Here is a 21555-nt window from a genome sequence, read left to right as displayed (position 1 = left end):
ATCTATGTATGCTTGTGTTCCCTCATGTGCTTTATGTATTGATTTGAAATTTAAAAAAAAAAAAAGAAGCTCCGGAAAGAGGCCCAAGTTCCTGAGTTGGGTGGCGGTACAAATCGATTTGTTTCTGTCTGATCTCGTTTTTTTTTTTTTTCGAAATCCCAGTTGTTTTGTAGGCGCTGTCGTATGAAGTAGAAGATTTTCGAATTCCCGAGCTCCCAATTAGTTTGAACGCGGCATGAATCCTCAGGCGTCGACGTCTCTTACTGTTGTCGTTTGGTCGATGGCGCCACCGGTTGGTGGGTTTTTTTTGGTGAGTTTAAGTTTTATTTTAAACCAGCTTTGTTCAAGGGTTTTTCTTAATTTTGTAACTATTTTCTAGTTGTAGAATAATAGTGAAGACATCAACACTATGAAATAAGACATATGGAATCATGTGGTAACCAAAAAAGTGTTAAACAAATCAAAATATATTTTAGATTATTCAAAGTAGCCAAATCAAATAAAAAAATTGAATCAAATTTTATAGGTCACATGCACATGGTTAGCAGATGTTATTGCAAGTGTAGCGAAATGCTTATGCCTCTAGATCCGACAGTGCAGCAGTATCTTAACAGGTAATATCTAACTATTCCACAACAAAACCTAATTTCTAACAAATTCCACAACAAAACCTGATACGGATAAGAATATAAAGTATAAAATATATGGATGACTGACCCTTTGCCTTGATGACAGCTTTGCACACTATTGGCATTCTCTTAACCAGCTTCACCTAGAATGCTTATCCAACCGTCTTGAAGGAGTTCCCACATATGCTGAACACTTGTTGGCTGCTTTTCCTTCATTGTGCGGGCAAACTCATCCCAAAGATGGCGCCGGAGGGTATGCCTGCTATTTTATGGCCTCTTAACCAACCGTGCTATTTTGTTGTTTTTTCCAATTTTTTGTAACTTATTTTGTACATAATGTTGCTGCTACTGTCTCTTATCAAATCAAATATATTTATATAGCCCTTCGTACACCCTTCGCATATCTCAAAGTGCTGTACAGAAATCCAGCCTAAAACCCCAAACAGCAAGCAATGCAGGTGTAGAAGCACGGTGGCTAGGAAAAACTCCCTAGAAAGGACAAAACCTAGGAAGAAACCTAGAGAGGAACCAGGCTATGAGGGGTGGCCAGTCCTCTTCTGGCTGTGCCGGGTGGAGATTATAACAGAACATGGCCAAGATGTTCAAATGTTCATAAATGACCAGCATGGTAAAATAATAATAATCACAGTAGTTGTCGAGAGTGCAGCAAGTCAGCACCTCAGGAGTAAATGTCATTCGGCTTTTCATAGCCGATCATTAAGAGTATCTCTACCACTCCTGCTGTCTCCAGAAAGTTGAAAACAGCAGGTCTGGGACAGGAAGCACGTCCAGTGAACAGGTCAGGATTCCATAGCCGTAGGCAGAACAGTCACTGGCTTCATCAATAAGTGCATCGATGACGTCGTCCCCACAGTGACTGTACGTATATACCCCAACCAGAAGCCATGGATTACTGGCAACATCCTCACTGAGCTAAAAGGTAGAGCTGCGGCTTTCAAGGAGTGGAACTCTAACCCGGAAGCTTATAAGAAATCTCACAATGCCCTCTGACGAACCATCAAACAGGCAAAGCGTCAATACAGGACTAAGATCAAATCGTACTTCACCGGCTCCGATGCTTGTCGGATGTGGCAGGGCTTGAAAAATATTACAGACTACAAAAGGAAGCACAGCCGAGAGCTGCCCAGTGACACGGGCCTACCAGACGAGCTAAATTACTTCTATGCTCGCTTCGAGGCAGGTAACACTGAAACATGGATGAGAGCCTCAGCTGTTCCGGACGACTATGTGATCAAGCTCTCCGCAGCCGATGTGAGTAAGACCTTTAAACAGGTCAACATTCACAAGGACGCAGGGCCAGACGGATTACCAGGACGTGTACTCCGAGCATGCGCTGACCAACTGGCAAGTGTCTTCACTGATATTTTCACCCTCTCCCTGCCTGAGTCTGTAATACCAACATCTTCCAAGCAGACCACCATAGTCCCTGTTCCAAATAACACTAAGGTAACCTGCCTAAATGACTATCGACCCGAAGCACTCACGTCTGTAGTCATGAAGTGCTTTGAAAGGCTGGTCGTGGCTCACATCAACACCATTATCCCAGAAACACTAGACCCACTCTAATTTGCATACCGCCCCAACAGATCCATAGATGATGCAATCTCTATTGCACGCCACACTGCCCTTTCACACCTGGACAAAAGGAACACATTTGTGAGTATGCTATTCATAGACTACAGCTCAGTGTTCAACACCATAGTGCCCTCAAAGCTCATCAGAAAGCTAAGGACCATGGGACTCAACACCTCCCTCTGCAACTAGATTCTGGACTTCCTGACAGGCAGCCCCCCGGGTGTTAAGGTTAGGTAACAAAACATCCACCACGCTGATCCTCAACACAAGGGCCCCTCAGGGGTGCGTGTGCAACAGTAAAGCTTCTGTCCTCTCGCCCGAACCAGGGAACCTCTGCACACATCAACAACTGACACCCACGAAGCATCATTACCCATCACGCCACAAAAGCCGCGGCCTTTGCAGAGCAAGGGGAACAACTACTTCAAGGTCCCAGAGCAAGTGATGTCACTGACTAAAACGCTATTAGCGCGCACCACCGCTAACTAGCTAGCCATTTCACATCAGTTACATGTGCTCAGTCCCTTCCTGTACTCCCTGTTCACTCATGACTGCACGGCCAGGCACGACTCCAACATCCTCATTAAGTTTGCAGATGACACAACAGTGGTATGCCTGATCACCAACAACGATGAGACAGCATATAGGGAGGTGGTCAGAGACCTGGCCGTGTGGTGCCAGGACAACAACCTCTCCCTCAACGTGATCAAGGAGATGATTGTGGACTACAGGAAAAGGAGGACCGAGGACACCCCCATTGTCATTGACGGGGCTGTAGTGGAGCAGGTTGAGAGCTTCAAGTTCCTTGATGTCCCACATCACTAACAAACTAACATGGTCCAAGCACACCAAGACAGTCGTGAAGAGGGCACGACAAAACCTATTCCCCCTCGGGACACTGAAAAGATTTGGCATGGGTCCTCAGATCCTCCAAAGGTTCTACAGCTGCACCACTGCCTGGTATGGCAACTGCTCGGCCTCTGACTGCAAGGCACTACAGAGGGTAGTGTGTACGGCCGAGTACATTCCTGGGGTCAAGCTTCCTGCCATCTAGGACCTCTATACCAGGCGGTGTCAGAGGAAGGCTCTAAAAATGGTCAAAAGTCTCCAGCCACCCTAGCCATAGACTGTTCTTTCTGCTACCACACGGTAAGCGGTACAGGAATGCCAAGTCTAGGTCCAAGACGCTAACAAACAGCTTCTACCCCCCAGCCATAAGACTACTGAACATCTAATCAAATGGCTACCCAAACTATTTGCATTGCCCCATACCCCCCCCCCCCCCCCCCCCCCCCTTTACGCTGCTGCCACTCTCAGTTGCTGCCACTCATCAATGCATACATCACTTTAATTACTCTAACCACATTTTTTTATTACTTCTATTACCTCGACTAACCGGTGCCCCCGCACATTGACTCTGTACCGGTACCTCCTGTATATAGCCACCATATTGACTCTGTATTGGTAACCCCCTGTATATACTGTAGCCTCAGGTCTACAACTGTTGTATTCGGTGCATGTGACAAATAGTACTTGATTTGAAACCATCTCAATTGAGTTGAGGTTGGGTGATTGTGGAGGCCAGCTCATCTGATGTAACACCCCATCACTCTCTTTCGTGGTCAAATAGCCCTTGCACAGCCTGGAGGTGTGTTGGGTCATTGTCCTGTTGAATAAAAATGATAGTCCCACTAAGCGCAAACCAGATGGGATGGCGTATCGCTGCAGAATGCTGTAGTTGCCATGCTGGTTAAGTGTGCCTTGAATTCTACATAAATCACAGACAGTGTCACCAGCAAAACACCCCCACACCATCACACCTCCTCCTCCATTCTTCACGGTGGGAACCACACATGCAGAGATCATCCGTTCAACTACTCTGCATCTCAAAAATATATATATATTTTTTAATTTAACCTTTATTTAACAAGGCAAGTCAGTTAAGAACAAATTCTTATTTACAATGACAGCCTAAACACGGCAGTTGGACCCAAAATTCTCATATTTGGACTCATCAGACCAAAGGAAAGATTTCCACCTATTTGAACAAGAAGGAGAGTGATGGAGTGCTGCATCAGTTTACCTGGCCACCACGATCACCCAACCTCAACCAAGTTGAGATGGTTTGGGATGAGTTGGACCGCAGAGTCAAGGAAAAGCAGTCGACAAGCGCTTAGCATATGTGTTATGATGGATGATGATCTCCAGCCCTGTCAGAAGAGAACGCCACCACAAAGCGGTCTGGGGACTCCCACCTGGAAGTGTCTGTAGGTCTTAATAAAAGGGGTTTTAACAATTTAATCCATTTTAGAAAAAGGCTGTAATGAAACAAAATGGGTTATTGTGTGTAGATTGATGGGGGGGGGGGGACGATTTAAACCATTTTAGAATAAGGCTGTAAGGTGGATACTGAATACTTTGCGCTGTATATAGATGACTCTGTCTGTCACCATGTACTTGGCAGGGATCTTCTGCTTGATGTATAGGTGTAAGGGGTAGTTGAGGTAGCTATGAACTGTACCTATAGGTATGGGTAAAGTGACGAGGCAACAGCGAATGTGGTGAGTATGAAAGTGTGTGTGCAGACTCAGTGCAAGGTAATTAGTGCAAAAAAGGGCTTGTGTCTGGAGCAGTGCTGTAGCTCTAATAGAATAGAATAGAATTGTATACAGTTTACAAATACAGTTTGAATTGTATACTGTTTACAAATACAGTTTGAATTGAATTGTATACAGTTTACAAATACAGTTTGAATTGAATTGTATACAGTTTACAAATACAGTTTGTATTGAATTGTATACAGTTTACAAATACAGTTTGAATTGTATACAGTTTACAAATACAGTTTGAATTGAATTGTATACAGTTTACAAATACAGTTTGAATTGAATTGTATACTGTTTACAAATACAGTTTGAATTGAATTGTATACTGTTTACAAATACAGTTTGAATTGAATTGTATACTGTTTACAAATACAGTTTGAATTGTATACAGTTTACAAATACAGTTTGAATTGTATACAGTTTACAAATACAGTTTGAATTGAATTGTATACAGTTTACAAATACAGTTTGAATTGAATTGTATACTGTTTACAAATACAGTTTGAATTGAATTGTATACTGTTTACAAATACAGTTTGAATTGTATACAGTTTACAAATACAGTTTGAATTGAATTGTATACTGTTTACAAATACAGTTTGAATTGTATACAGTTTACAAATACAGTTTGAATTGAATTGTATACAGTTTACAAATACAGTTTGAATTGAATTGTATACAGTTTACAAATACAGTTTGAATTGAATTGTATACTGTTTACAAATACAGTTTGAATTGAATTGTATACTGTTTACAAATACAGTTTGAATTGTATACAGTTTACAAATACAGTTTGAATTGAATTGTATACTGTTTACAAATACAGTTTGAATTGTATACAGTTTACAAATACAGTTTGAATTGTATACAGTTTACAAATACAGTTTGAATTGAATTGTATACTGTTTACAAATACAGTTTGAATTGTATACAGTTTACAAATACAGTTTGAATTGTATACAGTTTACAAATACAGTTTGAATTGTATACAGTTTACAAATACAGTTTGAATTGAATTGTATACAGTTTACAAACACAGTTTGAATTGTATACTGTTTACAAATACAGTTTGAATTGTATACTGTTTACAAATACAGTTTGAATTGAATTGTATACTGTTTACAAATACAGTTTGAATTGAATTGTATACTGTTTACAAATACAGTTTGAATTGTATACAGTTTACAAATACAGTTTGAATTGTATACAGTTTACAAATACAGTTTGAATTGAATTGTATACTGTTTACAAATACAGTTTGAATTGTATACAGTTTACAAATACAGTTTGAATTGTATACAGTTTACAAATACAGTTTGAATTGTATACAGTTTACAAATACAGTTTGAATTGTATACTGTTTACAAATACAGTTTGAATTGTATACTGTTTACAAATACAGTTTGAATTGTATACAGTTTACAAATACAGTTTGAATTGAATTGTATACTGTTTACAAATACAGTTTGAATTGAATTGTATACAGTTTACAAATACAGTTTGAATTGAATTGTATACTGTTTACAAATACAGTTTGAATTGAATTGTATACTGTTTACAAATACAGTTTGAATTGAATTGTATACAGTTTACAAATACAGTTTGAATTGAATTGTATACTGTTTACAAATACAGTTTGAATTGAATTGTATACAGTTTACAAATACAGTTTGAATTGTATACAGTTTACAAATACAGTTTGAATTGAATTGTATACTGTTTACAAATACAGTTTGAATTGAATTGTATACTGTTTACAAATACAGTTTGAATTGAATTGTATACAGTTTACAAATACAGTTTGAATTGTATACAGTTTACAAATACAGTTTGAATTGAATTGTATACAGTTTACAAATACAGTTTGAATTGAATTGTATACTGTTTACAAATACAGTTTGAATTGAATTGTATACAGTTTACAAATACAGGTTGAATTGTATACAGTTTACAAATACAGTTTGAATTGTATACAGTTTACAAATACAGTTTGAATTGAATTGTATACTGTTTACAAATACAGTTTGAATTGTATACTGTTTACAAATACAGTTTGAATTGTATACAGTTTACAAATACAGTTTGAATTGAATTGTATACAGTTTACAAATACAGTTTGAATTGAATACAGTTTACAAATACAGTTTGAATTGAATTGTATACAGTTTGAATTGAATTGTATACTGTTTACAAATACAGTTTGAATTGTATACAGTTTACAAATACAGTTTGAATTGTATACAGTTTACAAATACAGTTTGAATTGTATACTGTTTACAAATACAGTTTGAATTGAATTGTATACTGTTTACAAATACAGTTTGAATTGAATTGTATACTGTTTACAAATACAGTTTGAATTGTATACAGTTTACAAATACAGATTGAATTGTATACTGTTTACAAATACAGTTTGAATTGAATTGTATACTGTTTACAAATACAGTTTGAATTGAATTGTATACAGTTTACAAATACAGTTTGAATTGTATACTGTTTACAAATACAGTTTGAATTGAATTGTATACTGTTTACAAATACAGTTTGAATTGAATTGTATACTGTTTACAAATACAGTTTGAATTGTATACAGTTTACAAATACAGTTTGAATTGTATACAGTTTACAAATACAGTTTGAATTGAATTGTATACTGTTTACAAATACAGTTTGAATTGAATTGTATACTGTTTACAAATACAGTTTGAATTGTATACAGTTTACAAATACAGTTTGAATTGTATACTGTTTACAAATACAGTTTGAATTGAATTGTATACTGTTTACAAATACAGTTTGAATTGAATTGTATACTGTTTACAAATACAGTTTGAATTGAATTGTATACAGTTTACAAATACAGTTTGAATTGAATTGTATACTGTTTACAAATACAGTTTGAATTGAATTGTATACTGTTTACAAATACAGTTTGAATTGAATTGTATACTGTTTACAAATACAGTTTGAATTGAATTGTATACTGTTTACAAATACAGTTTGAATTGAATTGTATACTGTTTACAAATACAGTTTGAATTGAATTGTATACTGTTTACAAATACAGTTTGAATTGAATTGTATACAGTTTACAAATACAGTTTGAATTGAATTGTATACTGTTTACAAATACAGTTTGTATTGAATTGTATACTGTTTACAAATACAGTTTGAATTGTATACAGTTTACAAATACAGTTTGAATTGTATACAGTTTACAAATACAGTTTGAATTTAATTATATACAGTTTACAAATACAGTTTGAATTGAATTGTATACAGTTTACAAATACAGTTTGAATTTAATTATATACAGTTTACAAATACAGTTTGAATTGAATTGTATACAGTTTACAAATACAGTTTGAATTGAATTGTATACTGTTTACAAATACAGTTTGAATTGAATTGTATACTGTTTACAAATACAGTTTAAAATTAATTGTATACTTTTTACAAATACAGTTTGAATTGTATACAGTTTACAAATACAGTTTGAATTGAATTGTATACTGTTTACAAATACAGTTTGTATTGAATTGTATACTGTTTACAAATACAGTTTGAATTGTATACAGTTTACAAATACAGTTTGAATTGAATTGTATACAGTTTACAAATACAGTTTGAATTTAATTGTATACAGTTTACAAATACAGTTTGAATTGAATTCTATAACGTTTACAAATACAGTTTAAATGTAATTGTATACAGTTTACAAATACAGTTTGAATTGAATTGTATACTGTTTACAAATACAGTTTGAATTGAATTGTATACTGTTTACAAATACAGTTTGAATTGAATTGTATACAGTTTACAAATACAGTTTGAATTGAATTGTATACTGTTTACAAATACAGTTTGAATTGAATTGTATACTGTTTACAAATACAGTTTGAATTGAATTGTATACAGTTTACAAATACAGTTTGAATTGAATTGTATACTGTTTACAAATACAGTTTGAATTGAATTCTATAATGTTTACAAATACAGTTTGAATTGTATACAGTTTACAAATACAGTTTGAATTGTATACAGTTTACAAATACAGTTTGAATTGAATTGTATACAGTTTACAAATACAGTTTGAATTGAATTGTATACTGTTTACAAATACAGTTTGAATTGAATTCTATAATGTTTACAAATACAGTTTGAATTGAATTGTATACTGTTTACAAATACAGTTTGAATTGAATTGTATACTGTTTACAAATACAGTTTGAATTGAATTGTATACTGTTTACAAATACAGTTTGAATTGTATACAGTTTACAAATACAGTTTGAATTGAATTCTATAATGTTTACAAATACAGTTTGAATTGAATTGTATACAGTTTACAAATACAGTTTGAATTGTATACTGTTTACAAATACAGTTTGAATTGAATTCTATAATGTTTACAAATACAGTTTGAATTGAATTGTATACAGTTTACAAATACAGTTTGAATTGAATTGTATACTGTTTACAAATACAGTTTGAATTGTATACAGTTTACAAATACAGTTTGAATTGAATTGTATACTGTTTACAAATACAGTTTGAATTGAATTGTATACTGTTTACAAATACAGTTTGAATTGAATTCTATAATGTTTACAAATACAGTTTGAATTGAATTGTATACAGTTTACAAATACAGTTTGAATTGAATTGTATACAGTTTACAAATACAGTTTGAATTGAATTGTATACAGTTTACAAATACAGTTTGAATTGAATTGTATACAGTTTACAAATACAGTTTGAATTGAATTGTATACAGTTTACAAATACAGTTTGAATTTAATTGTATACAGTTTACAAATACAGTTTGAATTGAATTGTATACTGTTTACAAATACAGTTTGAATTGAATTGTATACTGTTTACAAATACAGTTTGAATTGAATTGTATACAGTTTACAAATACAGTTGGAATTTAATTGCTAAATGTTTTGTTCTTCTCTCTAATCAGTGTGAGCCTGGTGGAGAGCATCCGTGAAGGCCTATTTTACCCACCGCATTCCTCATCCATGCAAAGCATATCTGCTACATGGACTAACCTACTAATCAGCGCCAACAGCTCTGTGGACATAGCTGCTTTCTACTTCACCCTCCGAGACACTGGCCTGGGACTCACAAAGCCTAGTGCTGCACAGGTAGGAGAATACTGACCTGGGACTCACAGAGCCTTGTGCTGCACAGGTAGGAGAATACTGAACTGGGACTCCTACAGGTAGGAGGAGAAAAGGGTTGATTTTTAACTCATTTTTGGGTTTACCATTTTTTTTTTAAAGGAAAAACATTGTAATCTATTCATTTGTGCTTTCTGTTGTGATGATAATGATGATATACAACTTAAACAAAATCTCAAATGACTTCCCCATTCCAAGAGTACCAGTGGGATGTTTAGGATAGCTCTACTGTTACGCTCTTTTGTACATCTTTTTATTTTCTCGCACGGATCAGTTATATTTTGATGTGTGGAGATTTTATTATTCTCACTTTGACTTGCATGTGTTTTTGATTGTTTTTACAGGGAAAACAGGTCTTTATTAAGCAGCTGATGGAACTTGAAGCAAAAGGAGTGAAACTTCAGATTGCTGTTAATGATTCTCAGACTGCTACAGCTGATTTGATCCAGAACAGGTACATGCAGCATGCGTGTGCACATCTCACTGGACATCTCTCACTGTTGCCACAGCGGGACCCTCTGGCCTTCTCATGGGATTTGTTTTTCAGGTTATGCATGCATATTCTGTAAATGACTTGCAAATGACTGATATGTGGTTGTCTGTTCTACCTTAGTTGAATATAATGACTGTGATATGTGGTTGTCTATTCTACCTTAGTTGAATATAATGACTGTGATATGTGGTTGTCTATTCTACCTTAGTTGAATATAATGACTGTGATATGTGGTTGTCTATTCTACCTTAGTTGAATATAATGACTGTGATATGTGGTTGTCTATTCTACCTTAGTTGAATATAATGACTGTGATATGTGGTTGTCTGTGCTACCTTAGTTGAATATAATGACTGTGATATGTGGTTGTCTATTCTACCTTAGTTGAATATAATGACTGTGATATGTGGTTGTCTATTCTACCTTAGTTGAATATAATGACTGTGATATGTGGTTGTCTGTCCTACCTTAGTTGAATATAATGGCTGTGATATGTGGTTGTCTATTCTACCTTAGTTGAATATAATGACTGTGATATGTGGTTGTCTATTCTACCTTAGTTGAATATAATGACTGTGATATGTGGTTGTCTATTCTACCTTAGTTGAATATAATGACTGTGATATGTGGTTGTCTATTCTACCTTAGTTGAATATAATGACTGTGATATGTGGTTGTCTATCCTACCTTAGTTGAATATAATGACTGTGATATGTGGTTGTCTATTCTACCTTAGTTGAATATAATGACTGTGATATGTGGTTGTCTATTCTACCTTAGTTGAATATAATGACTGTGATATGTGGTTGTCTATTCTACCTTAGTTGAATATAATGACTGTGATATGTGGTTGTCTGTCCTACCTTAGTTGAATATAATGACTGTGATATGTGGTTGTCTGTCCTACCTTAGTTGAATATAATGACTGTGATATGTGGTTGTCTGTCCTACCTTAGTTGAATATAATGACTGTGATATGTGGTTGTCTATTCTACCTTAGTTGAATATAATGACTGTGATATGTGGTTGTCTATTCTACCTTAGTTGAATATAATGACTGTGATATGTGGTTGTCTGTCCTACCTTAGTTGAATATAATGACTGTGATATGTGGTTGTCTATTCTACCTTAGTTGAATATAATGACTGTGATATGTGGTTGTCTGTCCTACCTTAGTTGAATATAATGACTGTGATATGTGGTTGTCTGTTCTACCTTAGTTGAATATAATGACTGTGATATGTGGTTGTCTGTCCTACCTTAGTTGAATATAATGACTGTGATATGTGGTTGTCTGTCCTACCTTAGTTGAATATAATGACTGTGATATGTGGTTGTCTATTCTACCTTAGTTGAATATAATGACTGTGATATGTGGTTGTCTGTCCTACCTTAGTTGAATATAATGACTGTGATATGTGGTTGTCTGTCCTACCTTAGTTGAATATAATGACTGTATTCACTCTGAATAAGGGTGTCTGCTAAATGGCCTAAGTGTAAACACCAGTGTTAAAATACTATATCTTTCAAAAAATATATGTTTTAAGATGGCTTGTTATGTGTTTCTAGCCTCCTGCTTCCTTTCCGTGTTCAGGTGCAGAGGTACGGGAGGTGGATCTCCAGTCAGTGGCGAGAGGTATCATCCACACCAAACTGTGGGTCGTGGATCAGAGAAACACCTCTACCTGGGCAGTGCCAACATGGATCCCTCACACAGGTATTTCCTAAAGTACTGATATAAAATACCCTCCTCTCTGGGTCATTTTGTTTTTATAGAAAACATCATCTGAACTGATGAAACAGCATGTCAGTTGGAGTCCAGGCTGTATAAAAGATGAGCCATGTAGGAACTGATGAAACAGCATGTCAGTTGGAGTCCAGGCTGTATAGAAGCTGCATCTCCTTATCGTATATCTTCCAATGCATTGATTGGTGGATTGATTGTTCATCTCAGGTGAAGGACGTGGGAGTTTCCATGGAGGACTGCAGCTGCCTGTGCCTGCAGTCCTCCATGGAAACTCCCACGTCCTTCACCTGATGCGTTAAGGATATTCGGGGTGTACTGGAACATTGGTGCTCAGATAAATGGTTCCTTTACCCCCCCCCCCTCGCCCCCCCTGCCCGATACTTTGCCCCCTCCCTGCACAAGTACATCTTTCTGTGAGTTGGATCTTCTAGCTTCCTGTGTCCCAATTGGCACCCCATTCCCTACATAGTGCACTGCTTTGGACCAGAGCCCTATGGGAGGAAATGGTGTCCTTTGGGACCCCATTCCACTCATATTTTGCATAATGCTACTGATAGTTAAACTTTCCTATTGATTCAGAGCGCTCCACCCCAGATATCAGTATATGGACGCTCAGATGATCTATCCACCATCCTCACTGTCATCGCAGATGCCCATAAATATGTCTCCATCTCAGTCATGGACTATATTCCACTGTCCCAGTTCACTGAGCCACTCAGGTGACTGTCAGTACTCGAGTGAATCCTAACTTCCACTTGAGTTAAATTTTCACTTCTCCCATTGATATCAATGTCTGAGTGAAAATTTGACTTAAGTGAGAGTTAAGATTCACTCCTCAATGATTCTCTAAATGTATGTAATAGTGTATCATATTTTTTTCATGAGGACAATTATTGGATGTATGTTGTGTATATGTTTTAAACATCTAACCAATCAAGTCCATTTCTGTATTAGGTTCTGGCCTGCGATTGACTCATCCATACGGGCAGCAGCGTGTTCTAGAGGGGTAGAGGTCAACCTACTAGTGAGCTGCTGGTCACACTCTGTTCCTCTTTCCACAGTCCCTGACTGTCCTCAACAGACCTCCCCTGGGTTGCAACATCAATTTGGTACGTTTGCTGTTTCCATTTCTCCACTTTTTTTAAACCATAAAAATATGTGTAGACCGCTGAAGCGAGCACACAATTTACTTCCTGGAAATGTACCTTACTATTTCCATGATGTGTCCTACAGAAACTGTTTGATTTGCCGTCAACAGCAGAGCAGAAGAAGATCATTATCTCGAGCGAACAATGCCAAGTACATGGTGACAGACCGAGTCGTCTATATACATCACAATCACTACTCATTGGACAAAATGTCAGTTTTTATGGATTTGATTCTGCTTCAAAACTGTCTGCTGTTTTTTTTTTTACAATATAAACATCACTTTGCATTCTGATGTACACATAAATGTTGACCTGCCATATCAATGCACTAACTTGTATCTTGTATTGTGTGGTCACAGGAACCTCCAACTGGTCAGAGAATTATTTCACCCACACTGCAGGTGTTGGGCTGGTGGTGAACCAGACTGGTACTGTGGTGGCAGAGAGAGAGCAAGAGGAGTTAACAGACTCAGCTACAGGAAGTCTTCTTTAAGGGACTGAACATCTCATTACCCCCAATCCCTTTCCAATGACAATGTCAAACACTGTGGTAGATGATGCTAACGGTGATGACCCATTCTGTATGTCCCAAATCGCACCATACTCCATATATAGTACACTATTTTTTAAACTGAGAAAATAGTGCACTATGTAGGGAATAGGGTGGGTGCCATTTGGGACATGTTCCCATATTAGTCTTAGATAATTGTTTTGGCATATACTTCCACTGGTCCTCAGCATGCTGCCTATCACAAGCGCTTACATTGCATTGATTTCTTACAATCAACTACTCATTTCATAATTATGTTCTGTTACACATTTGAATTTATTGGTGTATACATATTTTCTACTTGAGTTATTTTCTGTAACTTTTTTGCTTCTCAATGGAAGTGTCAACATTGAATGAATCTTGAAGTTCTGTTTTTGATCAATTACTTTTGCTTTGACTGACTGAGACTCAGTGAATCAAGGCATGTGTTGTCTATATGGGAAAAGTCTGATGGCCTGTCAGTGTCATGTCGGATGCATTTTTGTCTTATGTCATCTGTTGCTTCTTTTTAAAACCAAACCTTATTTTTAAGCCCACGAATCCTTGTCTTGAATCATAATTGGACCAAAAAGCTGTGAATCTAATGCTCCGGAAGTAAAACTTTTTCCACAAGTCAAACATTACCGTCTTCCTGTGATGTGCCGCTGGACTTAAATAATCATTCAGAAAAAGATAACCATTACTTGCTGATAAATTAAACAACTGGCTACAATCAAGTAGGCGTCAGCGGGAAATCATGTTTTATCATGTAAGATGTTCGATTTGTATGATCTTGTGACGATAACACCCACGGCTAACTATGCTATCGCTAGTCGGTTGGCTAGCTAACTGCTCTGTTAACTATTACCAAAATGAAAACCTAAACGTTCCATAATAGCATATTTAACTGTTTGATACATGTCTGGCGATGATAGTTTAAGAAAGCGACATGTTACTTTAGGGTGTTTTCACACATGGACCCTTTCAGCCAATGTTTGTGAACTCCATGTGTTTTTTGTGTGTGCTGTGTGATACACACCAAAGGAACTCGGACCCCTCCAAAGAGCCACCCCGAAGCGAACCGAATTGAGGCCACCTCGAGAGGTGATCTGAGTTCGGTTCGCTTGAATTACGCGATCCGGTTCCCGTTTTTAGGATAACGTGAATTTAAAGCTCCCCAATGTTCGCTTGTCATTATTCCCGCAACACACACTAGACTACTTCAACAACACCGTTAACCCCTGCCATGATTCCTCACACTGGAGTCACAAAAGAGAGATGATGTGCAGGGGAAATTTGTAGTTAAATTTGTTTTTGTTTGCAATATGTGATCAATAGGCTGAGAGCTTCATACGCTATTCTAATAGTGTGAGAAGACAATATATTTGGTGAGAATCGCAACATTGGGTACAAAATATATTCTCGTTTTTAAAGGGGCAGCAGCCTACCTTGGGTGTACAATTTTCAATTACATTATTATTTATTCTGCAGTTATTATCCTACTATTTATTTTGTTAGCCATCAAATGTACATGTTAACAGTATCTTCCGATTAGAAGGATATCTAATGGTAGCAGTCGGATAACACATTCTGATTGAATGGCTTGTCCTGCACTTTGTAAAAACCCAGAGTGAATGTTGGAAAAAGATATTGGTTCCTTTCTTAACATAGCAATGTGAAAGCAAAGAGGACTCTGTCCACAAAATAGGTGAAGTGAACTGGCAAAAGAGTTGAGTCCTCATTCAAATGCAAGGGCAGTGTGAATACAAAGATACCTGAGTTCTTTAGCTTTTTTTTTTTTTTTACCCCAGAGTTCACTTTAAAGAGGACTACATGTGAAAACACCTTTAGACTCAATGAAAGTAACTGCTGTCATTCTTAGCTATAAACAGTATGACTTGTTCAGTACTAAGTTACCCACTGTAAAAACAAACTGTACTCTAACTATATATACAGTACCTATCAAGTTTGGACACCTACTCATTCAAGGGTTTTTCGTTATTTTGACTATTTTATACATTGTAGAATAATAGTGAAGACATCAAAACTATGAAATAACACATATGGAGTCATGTAGTAACCAAATCAGTGTTAAACCAAATAAAATATATTTTTGTTTTTTTTTATTCTTCAAAGTAACCACCCTTTTCCTTGATGACAGCTTTGCACACTCTTGACATTCTCTCAACCAGCTTCATGAGGTAGTCACCTGGAATGCATTTCAATTAACAGGTGTGCCTTGTTAAAATGTCATTTGTGGAATTTTTTCCTTAATGCGTTAGAGCCAATCAGTTGTATTGTGATAAGGTAGTAAAATTTATAACTTTTTTAGTAAAAGACCAAGTCCATATTATGGCAAGAACAGCTCAAATAAGCAAAGAGAAACGACAGTCCATCATTACTTCAAGAAATGAAGGTCAGTCAAACAGTAAAAATTTCAATAACTTTGGAAGTTTCTTCAAGTGCAGTCGCAAAAACCATCAAGCGCTGTGATGAAACTGGCTCTCATGAGGACCACCACAGGAAAGAAAGGCCCAGAGTTACCTCTGCTGCCGAGGATAAATTCATTAGAGTTAAATGCTTCACAGAGTTCAAGTAACAGACACATCTCAACATCAACTGTTAAGAGGAGACTGCGTGAATCAGGCCTTCATGGTCGAATGGCTGGAAAGAAACCACTACTAAAGGACACCAATAAGAAGAAGAGACTTGCTTGGGCCAAGAAACACAAGCAATGAATATTAGACCAGTGGAAATCTGTCCTTTGGTCTGATGAGTCCAAATTAGAGATTTTTGGTTCCAACCTCTGTGTCTTTGTGAGACACAGAGAAGGTGAATGGATGATCTCTGCATGTGTGGTTCCCACTTTGAAGCATGGAGGAGGAGGTGTGATGGTGTGGGGGTGCTTTGCTGGTGAAACTGTCAGTGTTTTATTTAGAATTCAAGGCACACAACCAGCTGATTACCACAGCATTCTGCAGCTATACGCCATCCCATCTGGTTTGAGCTTAGTGGGACTATTATTTGTTTTTCAACAGGACAATGACCCAACACACACCTCCAGGCTGTGAATGGGCTATTTGGCCAAGAAGGAGAGTGATGGAGTGCTGCATCAGATGACCTAGCCACCACAATCACCCGACCTCAACCCAGTTGAGATGGTTTGGAATGAGTTGGACCGCAGAGTGAAGAAAAAGCAGCCAAAAAGTGCTCAGCATATGTGGGAACTCCTTCAAGACGGTTGGAAAAGCATTCCTCGTGAAGCTGGTTGAGAGAATGCCGAGAGTGTTCAAAGCTGTCATCAAGGCAAAGGGTGGCTACTTTGAAGAATCTAAAATCAAAAATATATTTTGGTTTGTGTAACACTTACTTGGTTACGACATGATTCCATATGTGTTATTGCATAGTTTTGTCTTCACTATTATTCTACAATGTAGAAAATAGTAAAAATAAAGAAAACTATTGAATGATTAGTTGTGTTTATAAACTTTTGACTGGTACTATATATATAATCATTCACAGATTTCCCTGGAGCATGAGATCCTGCTCCACCCTCGGTACTTTGGTCCCAATCTCCTGAACACTGTGAAACAAAAGCTCTTCACAGAAGTGGAGGGAACATGCACAGGAAAGTGAGTAGTATTGAGCCAGGGAAGCTTCCCTTTCATTAACCTGGAACCCACACTCAGTATTGCTCAGTGTAGTAAAACAAAGTCATATTCAGTTTGGACTTCAGGCTACATTTCAATGTAGACAAGAGACCACAAATTGTCTTTACAGTTTGCACACTTCCACAACACTGGGTAGGTTGTTTTGACCAGTAACACGTTGATATGCTTGTTCAGTTAATGACTCAGTAATTCCCTGTTTCAGATATGGATTCGTCATTGCGGTGACCACCATTGACAACATTGGTGCAGGTGTCATCCAACCAGGCAGGGGATTTGTGCTTTACCCAGTCAAGTACAAGGCTATTGTCTTCCGTCCATTCAAAGGCGAGGTGGTAGATGCCGTGGTTACCCAGGTCAACAAAGTAAGGAAACAAAACAAGGCTCCCTCCCAAATTGAAATCTATTCCCTATGTCAGGGGTCATCAACTAGATTCAGCCGCTGGACGATTTAAGAAATATTACAAGTAATTTGTTGCCTGCAAATTGATCGTATTGAAGCCCAAACAGATATAATATTTGACTAAAACATTATTTCAAACCTTGCTACCATTTCTATACAATCACATATCTCTCTACTATGCATGGGAATACTTTGGAATATATTTCCAAAATTTAAATCCAAGCTAATTTGCTGGTGTTTTTATAGTCTTTTATCCCCAACAATTAATTATTTTTTGGGGGGGGCCAAATAAAATAATCCGTGGGCCAAATTCATTGTTCTAGGTACAAAAGATTATGTACAAATGTAAAAAATTTCAATAATAAATATTGTATATGAAAACTATCTGAGAGGTTGCCCTGAAAACATGGAGTGCTGACTGACAGTCACCTGAGTGGCTCAGTGACCTGGGACGTTGGAAGATAGTCTATGACTGAGATGTAGACATATTTCTGTGCGTCTGCCATGACGGAAAGGATGGGGTATAGATCGTCTTGAGCGTCCATAAGTTGATATTTGAAGTGGATCACTCTGAAACAATGGGACAGTTTAACCATCAGTAGCATTATGCAAAAGGGGTTTAGCGCTTCAGACTGTGTGGAACAATAACACCCTATTCCCTTTATAGTGCACTACTTTTGACCAGAGTCAATAGGGTGCAATTTGGGACACAACCAAATCTTCTTTGATCTCATTACCATCTGAAATAAGGATTGACAATAATAGATCATATTGTTTTCATGGTGAAATTTAAAATAATTAAAGATGTCCTGTTCTTTTCAGGTTGGACTGTTCACAGAGATCGGCCCCATGTCCTGTTTCATCTCTCGTCACGTAGGTCCACATGGAAATGTATCCTTTTAGTTGTTGAATGGTTTTTCATCAGGAACTCTTTAATAAATGTCAATGTGGTTACTTACTGTTTCTGCAGTCCATTCCCTCAGAGATGGAGTTTGACCCCAACTCAAATCCTCCCTGTTATAAGACCACTGATGAGGTGAGATCTAAAACTTGTTCTTTTTCTAAATAGTGGTGGTTTGGTTGTCATTTTACTAACTGAATGTTTAGTAAACACAACTCTTGGATTACATGTCTTCTTATTAAGGATTCTGTCTTCTCCACATTAGGACATTGTAATCCAACAGGATGATGAGATTCGGTTAAAGATCGTGGGAACAAGAGTGGATAAAAACGACATTGTGAGTATGCTGTCAAATCCCCGTCAACTAAGGATGCTACCTGACAGACCTATACAATGGATTCAGAAAGTATTCAGACCCCTTGACCTTTTCTACATTTTATTACGTTGCAGCCTTATTCTAAAATGGATTAAATACATTTTTAAAAAATCAGCAATCTACACACAATACCCTATAATAACAAAGCGAAAACAGGTTTTTAGAAATGTTTACTAATTTATTAAAAATAAAAAAACAGAAGTATTCAGACCCTTTGCCCTATGAGACTCAAAATTGAGCTCGGATGCATCTTGTTTTCAATGATCATCCTTGAAAAGTTTCTACAACTTGATTGGAGTCCACTTCTGGTAAATACAATTGATTGGACATGTTTTGGAAAGGCACACACCTGTCTATATAAGGTCCCACAGTTGACAGTGCATGTCAGCAGAAAAACCAAGCCATGAGGTCAAACAAATTGTTCGTAGAGCTCCGAGACAGGATTCTGTCGAGGCACCGAGCTGGGGAAGGGTACCAAAAAATGAAAGTGGCCTCTTTCATTCATAAATGGAAGAAGTTTGTAACCACCAAGACTCTTCCTAGAGCTGAGCACCCGGCCAAACGGAGCAATCGGGGGGAGAAGGGCCTTGGTCAGGGAGGTGACCAAGAACCCGATGCTCACTCTGACAGAGCTCTAGAGTTCCTCTGTGGAGATGGGAGAACCTTCCAGAAGGACAACCATCTCTGCAGCACTCCTCCAGTCAGGCCTTTATGGTAGAGTGGCCAGACGGAAGCCACGTCTAAGTAAAAGACACATGACAGCATGCTTGGAGTTTGCCAAAAGGCACATGAAGGACTCTCGAACCATGCGAAACAAGATTCTCTGGTCTGATGAAAGCCAAGATTGGCCTGAATGCCAAGCGTCACGTCTGGAGGAAACCTGGCACCATCCATATGGGGAAGCATAGTGGTGGCAGCATCACGTTGTGGAGATGTTTTTCAGGAGATTAGGAGACTGAGAGACTAGTCAGGATCAAAGGAAAGATGAACGGAGCAAAGTACAGAGATCCTTGATGAAAACCTGCTCCAGAACAACGACCCTAAGCATACAGCTAAGACAATGCATGGGTGGCTTTGGGACACATCTCTGAATGTCCTTGAGTGGCCCAGCCAGAGCCCGGACTTGAACCCGAGCGAACATCTCTGGAGACACCTGTAAATAGCTGTGCAGCAACGCTCCCCATCCAACCTGACAGAGCTTGAGAGGATCTGCAGAGAAGAATGGGAGAAACTACCCAAGTACAGGTTTCCCAAGCTTTTAGCATCATACCCAAGAAGACTCAAGGCTGTAATTGCTGCTAAAGGTGCTTCAATAAAGTCCTGAGTAAAGGGTCTGAATAATTTATTTTAATGTGATATCCTGTTTTTAATTTCTTATAAATTAGCAAAAGTTCTAAAAAACTGTTTTTGCTTCACCATTATAAGGTATTGTGTGTAGATTTGTTTTCCCCCTCATCAATGTAATCAATCATAGAATAGGGCTGTAACGTAACAAAATGTGAAAAAGTCAAGGTGTCTGAATACTTTCTGAAGGCCCAGTATATCCTCACATCTAAAGTAGGAAATATTTCCATGGTCTCATTCATCTCCGTAAAGAGCAATGTTGAATATTTGCTTTCCTCTTTTTCAGTTCGCTATTGGATCCCTCATGGACGATTACCTGGGTATGTTGTTTTCACTTTTATTAGTCTTCTTTTTTTAGGAAGAGTCTTGGTGGTTACAAACTTCTTCCATTTATGAATGAAAGAGGCCACTTTTCATTTTTTTTGGTACCCTTCCCCAGCTCGGTGCCTCGACAGAATCCTGTCTCGGAGCTCTACGGACAATTTGTTTGACCTCATGGCTTGGTTTTTCCTCTGACATGCACTGTTATTTATTTTTATTTTTTTAAAGATTGAATTGATCTGCAAATCATTTTTTTTTCTCTCTTTCTCTTCTCAGGTCTTGTCAGCTGATGTCCCTGCAGTGCTATGCTGATGTATCAACATACATCCCTCATATTTTATGTAAATGCCTCGACAATACAGTACTGTCAGTACAAATATTTTTCTAGGTTGATAATGTGGTATTGCTACAAATCCTGTACTAAGTGGGGACACCGTATGAATACATACTGTTGAAACCACACAGAGCCTGTTGATAAGCAGGTGTTTATGTTGCTGTATCGTCTGAGTTGCCCTTCCAGTTGCTGTTGTTTATTGTATTTCTACAACTTGAACTGGAAATAAATGTTTATTTTTTTGGTAATGTTGACCTTGTCTTCATTGAAT

General features: G+C 37.3%; 2 protein-coding genes across 3 annotated transcripts; both read left to right on the top strand.

Annotated features, from left to right (window-relative positions):
• Nucleotides 1–65: 65 nt before the first annotated feature.
• Nucleotides 66–14400, top strand: LOC118938731. Of its 2 annotated transcripts, none has more exons than XM_036943511.1 (7): nt 66–310; nt 9801–9984; nt 10365–10474; nt 12083–12230; nt 13322–13369; nt 13494–13619; nt 13768–14400. In XM_036943511.1, the coding sequence occupies exons 2-7, from the start codon at nt 9859–9861 to the stop codon at nt 13825–13827; spliced, it is 618 nt and encodes a 205-aa protein (XP_036799406.1). In that variant the 5' UTR covers nt 66–310; nt 9801–9858; the 3' UTR covers nt 13828–14400. The 2 variants fall into 2 exon arrangements, 1 of the variants encoding a protein (XP_036799406.1); XR_005035997.1 differs by having other exon boundaries at nt 68–310; nt 12108–12230; nt 13215–13369.
• A 168-nt stretch (nt 14401–14568) lies between these two features.
• rpb7 (DNA-directed RNA polymerase II 19 kDa polypeptide) lies at nt 14569–21481 on the top strand. The gene is given in 8 exon segments (NM_001165229.2): nt 14569–14706; nt 17460–17569; nt 17811–17970; nt 18831–18881; nt 18979–19044; nt 19175–19246; nt 20916–20949; nt 21227–21481. Coding segments are annotated over 8 exon segments (519 nt in total). The 5' UTR covers nt 14569–14694; the 3' UTR covers nt 21241–21481.
• Nucleotides 21482–21555: the final 74 nt, after the last annotated feature.

Source organism: Oncorhynchus mykiss, chromosome 14 (genome assembly GCF_013265735.2).
Source record: "Oncorhynchus mykiss isolate Arlee chromosome 14, USDA_OmykA_1.1, whole genome shotgun sequence".
Classification (NCBI taxonomy): Eukaryota; Metazoa; Chordata; class Actinopteri; order Salmoniformes; family Salmonidae; genus Oncorhynchus; species Oncorhynchus mykiss.
The sequence above is the reverse complement of the archived record's forward strand: the minus strand, read 5'-3'. Positions and strand labels throughout refer to the sequence as shown.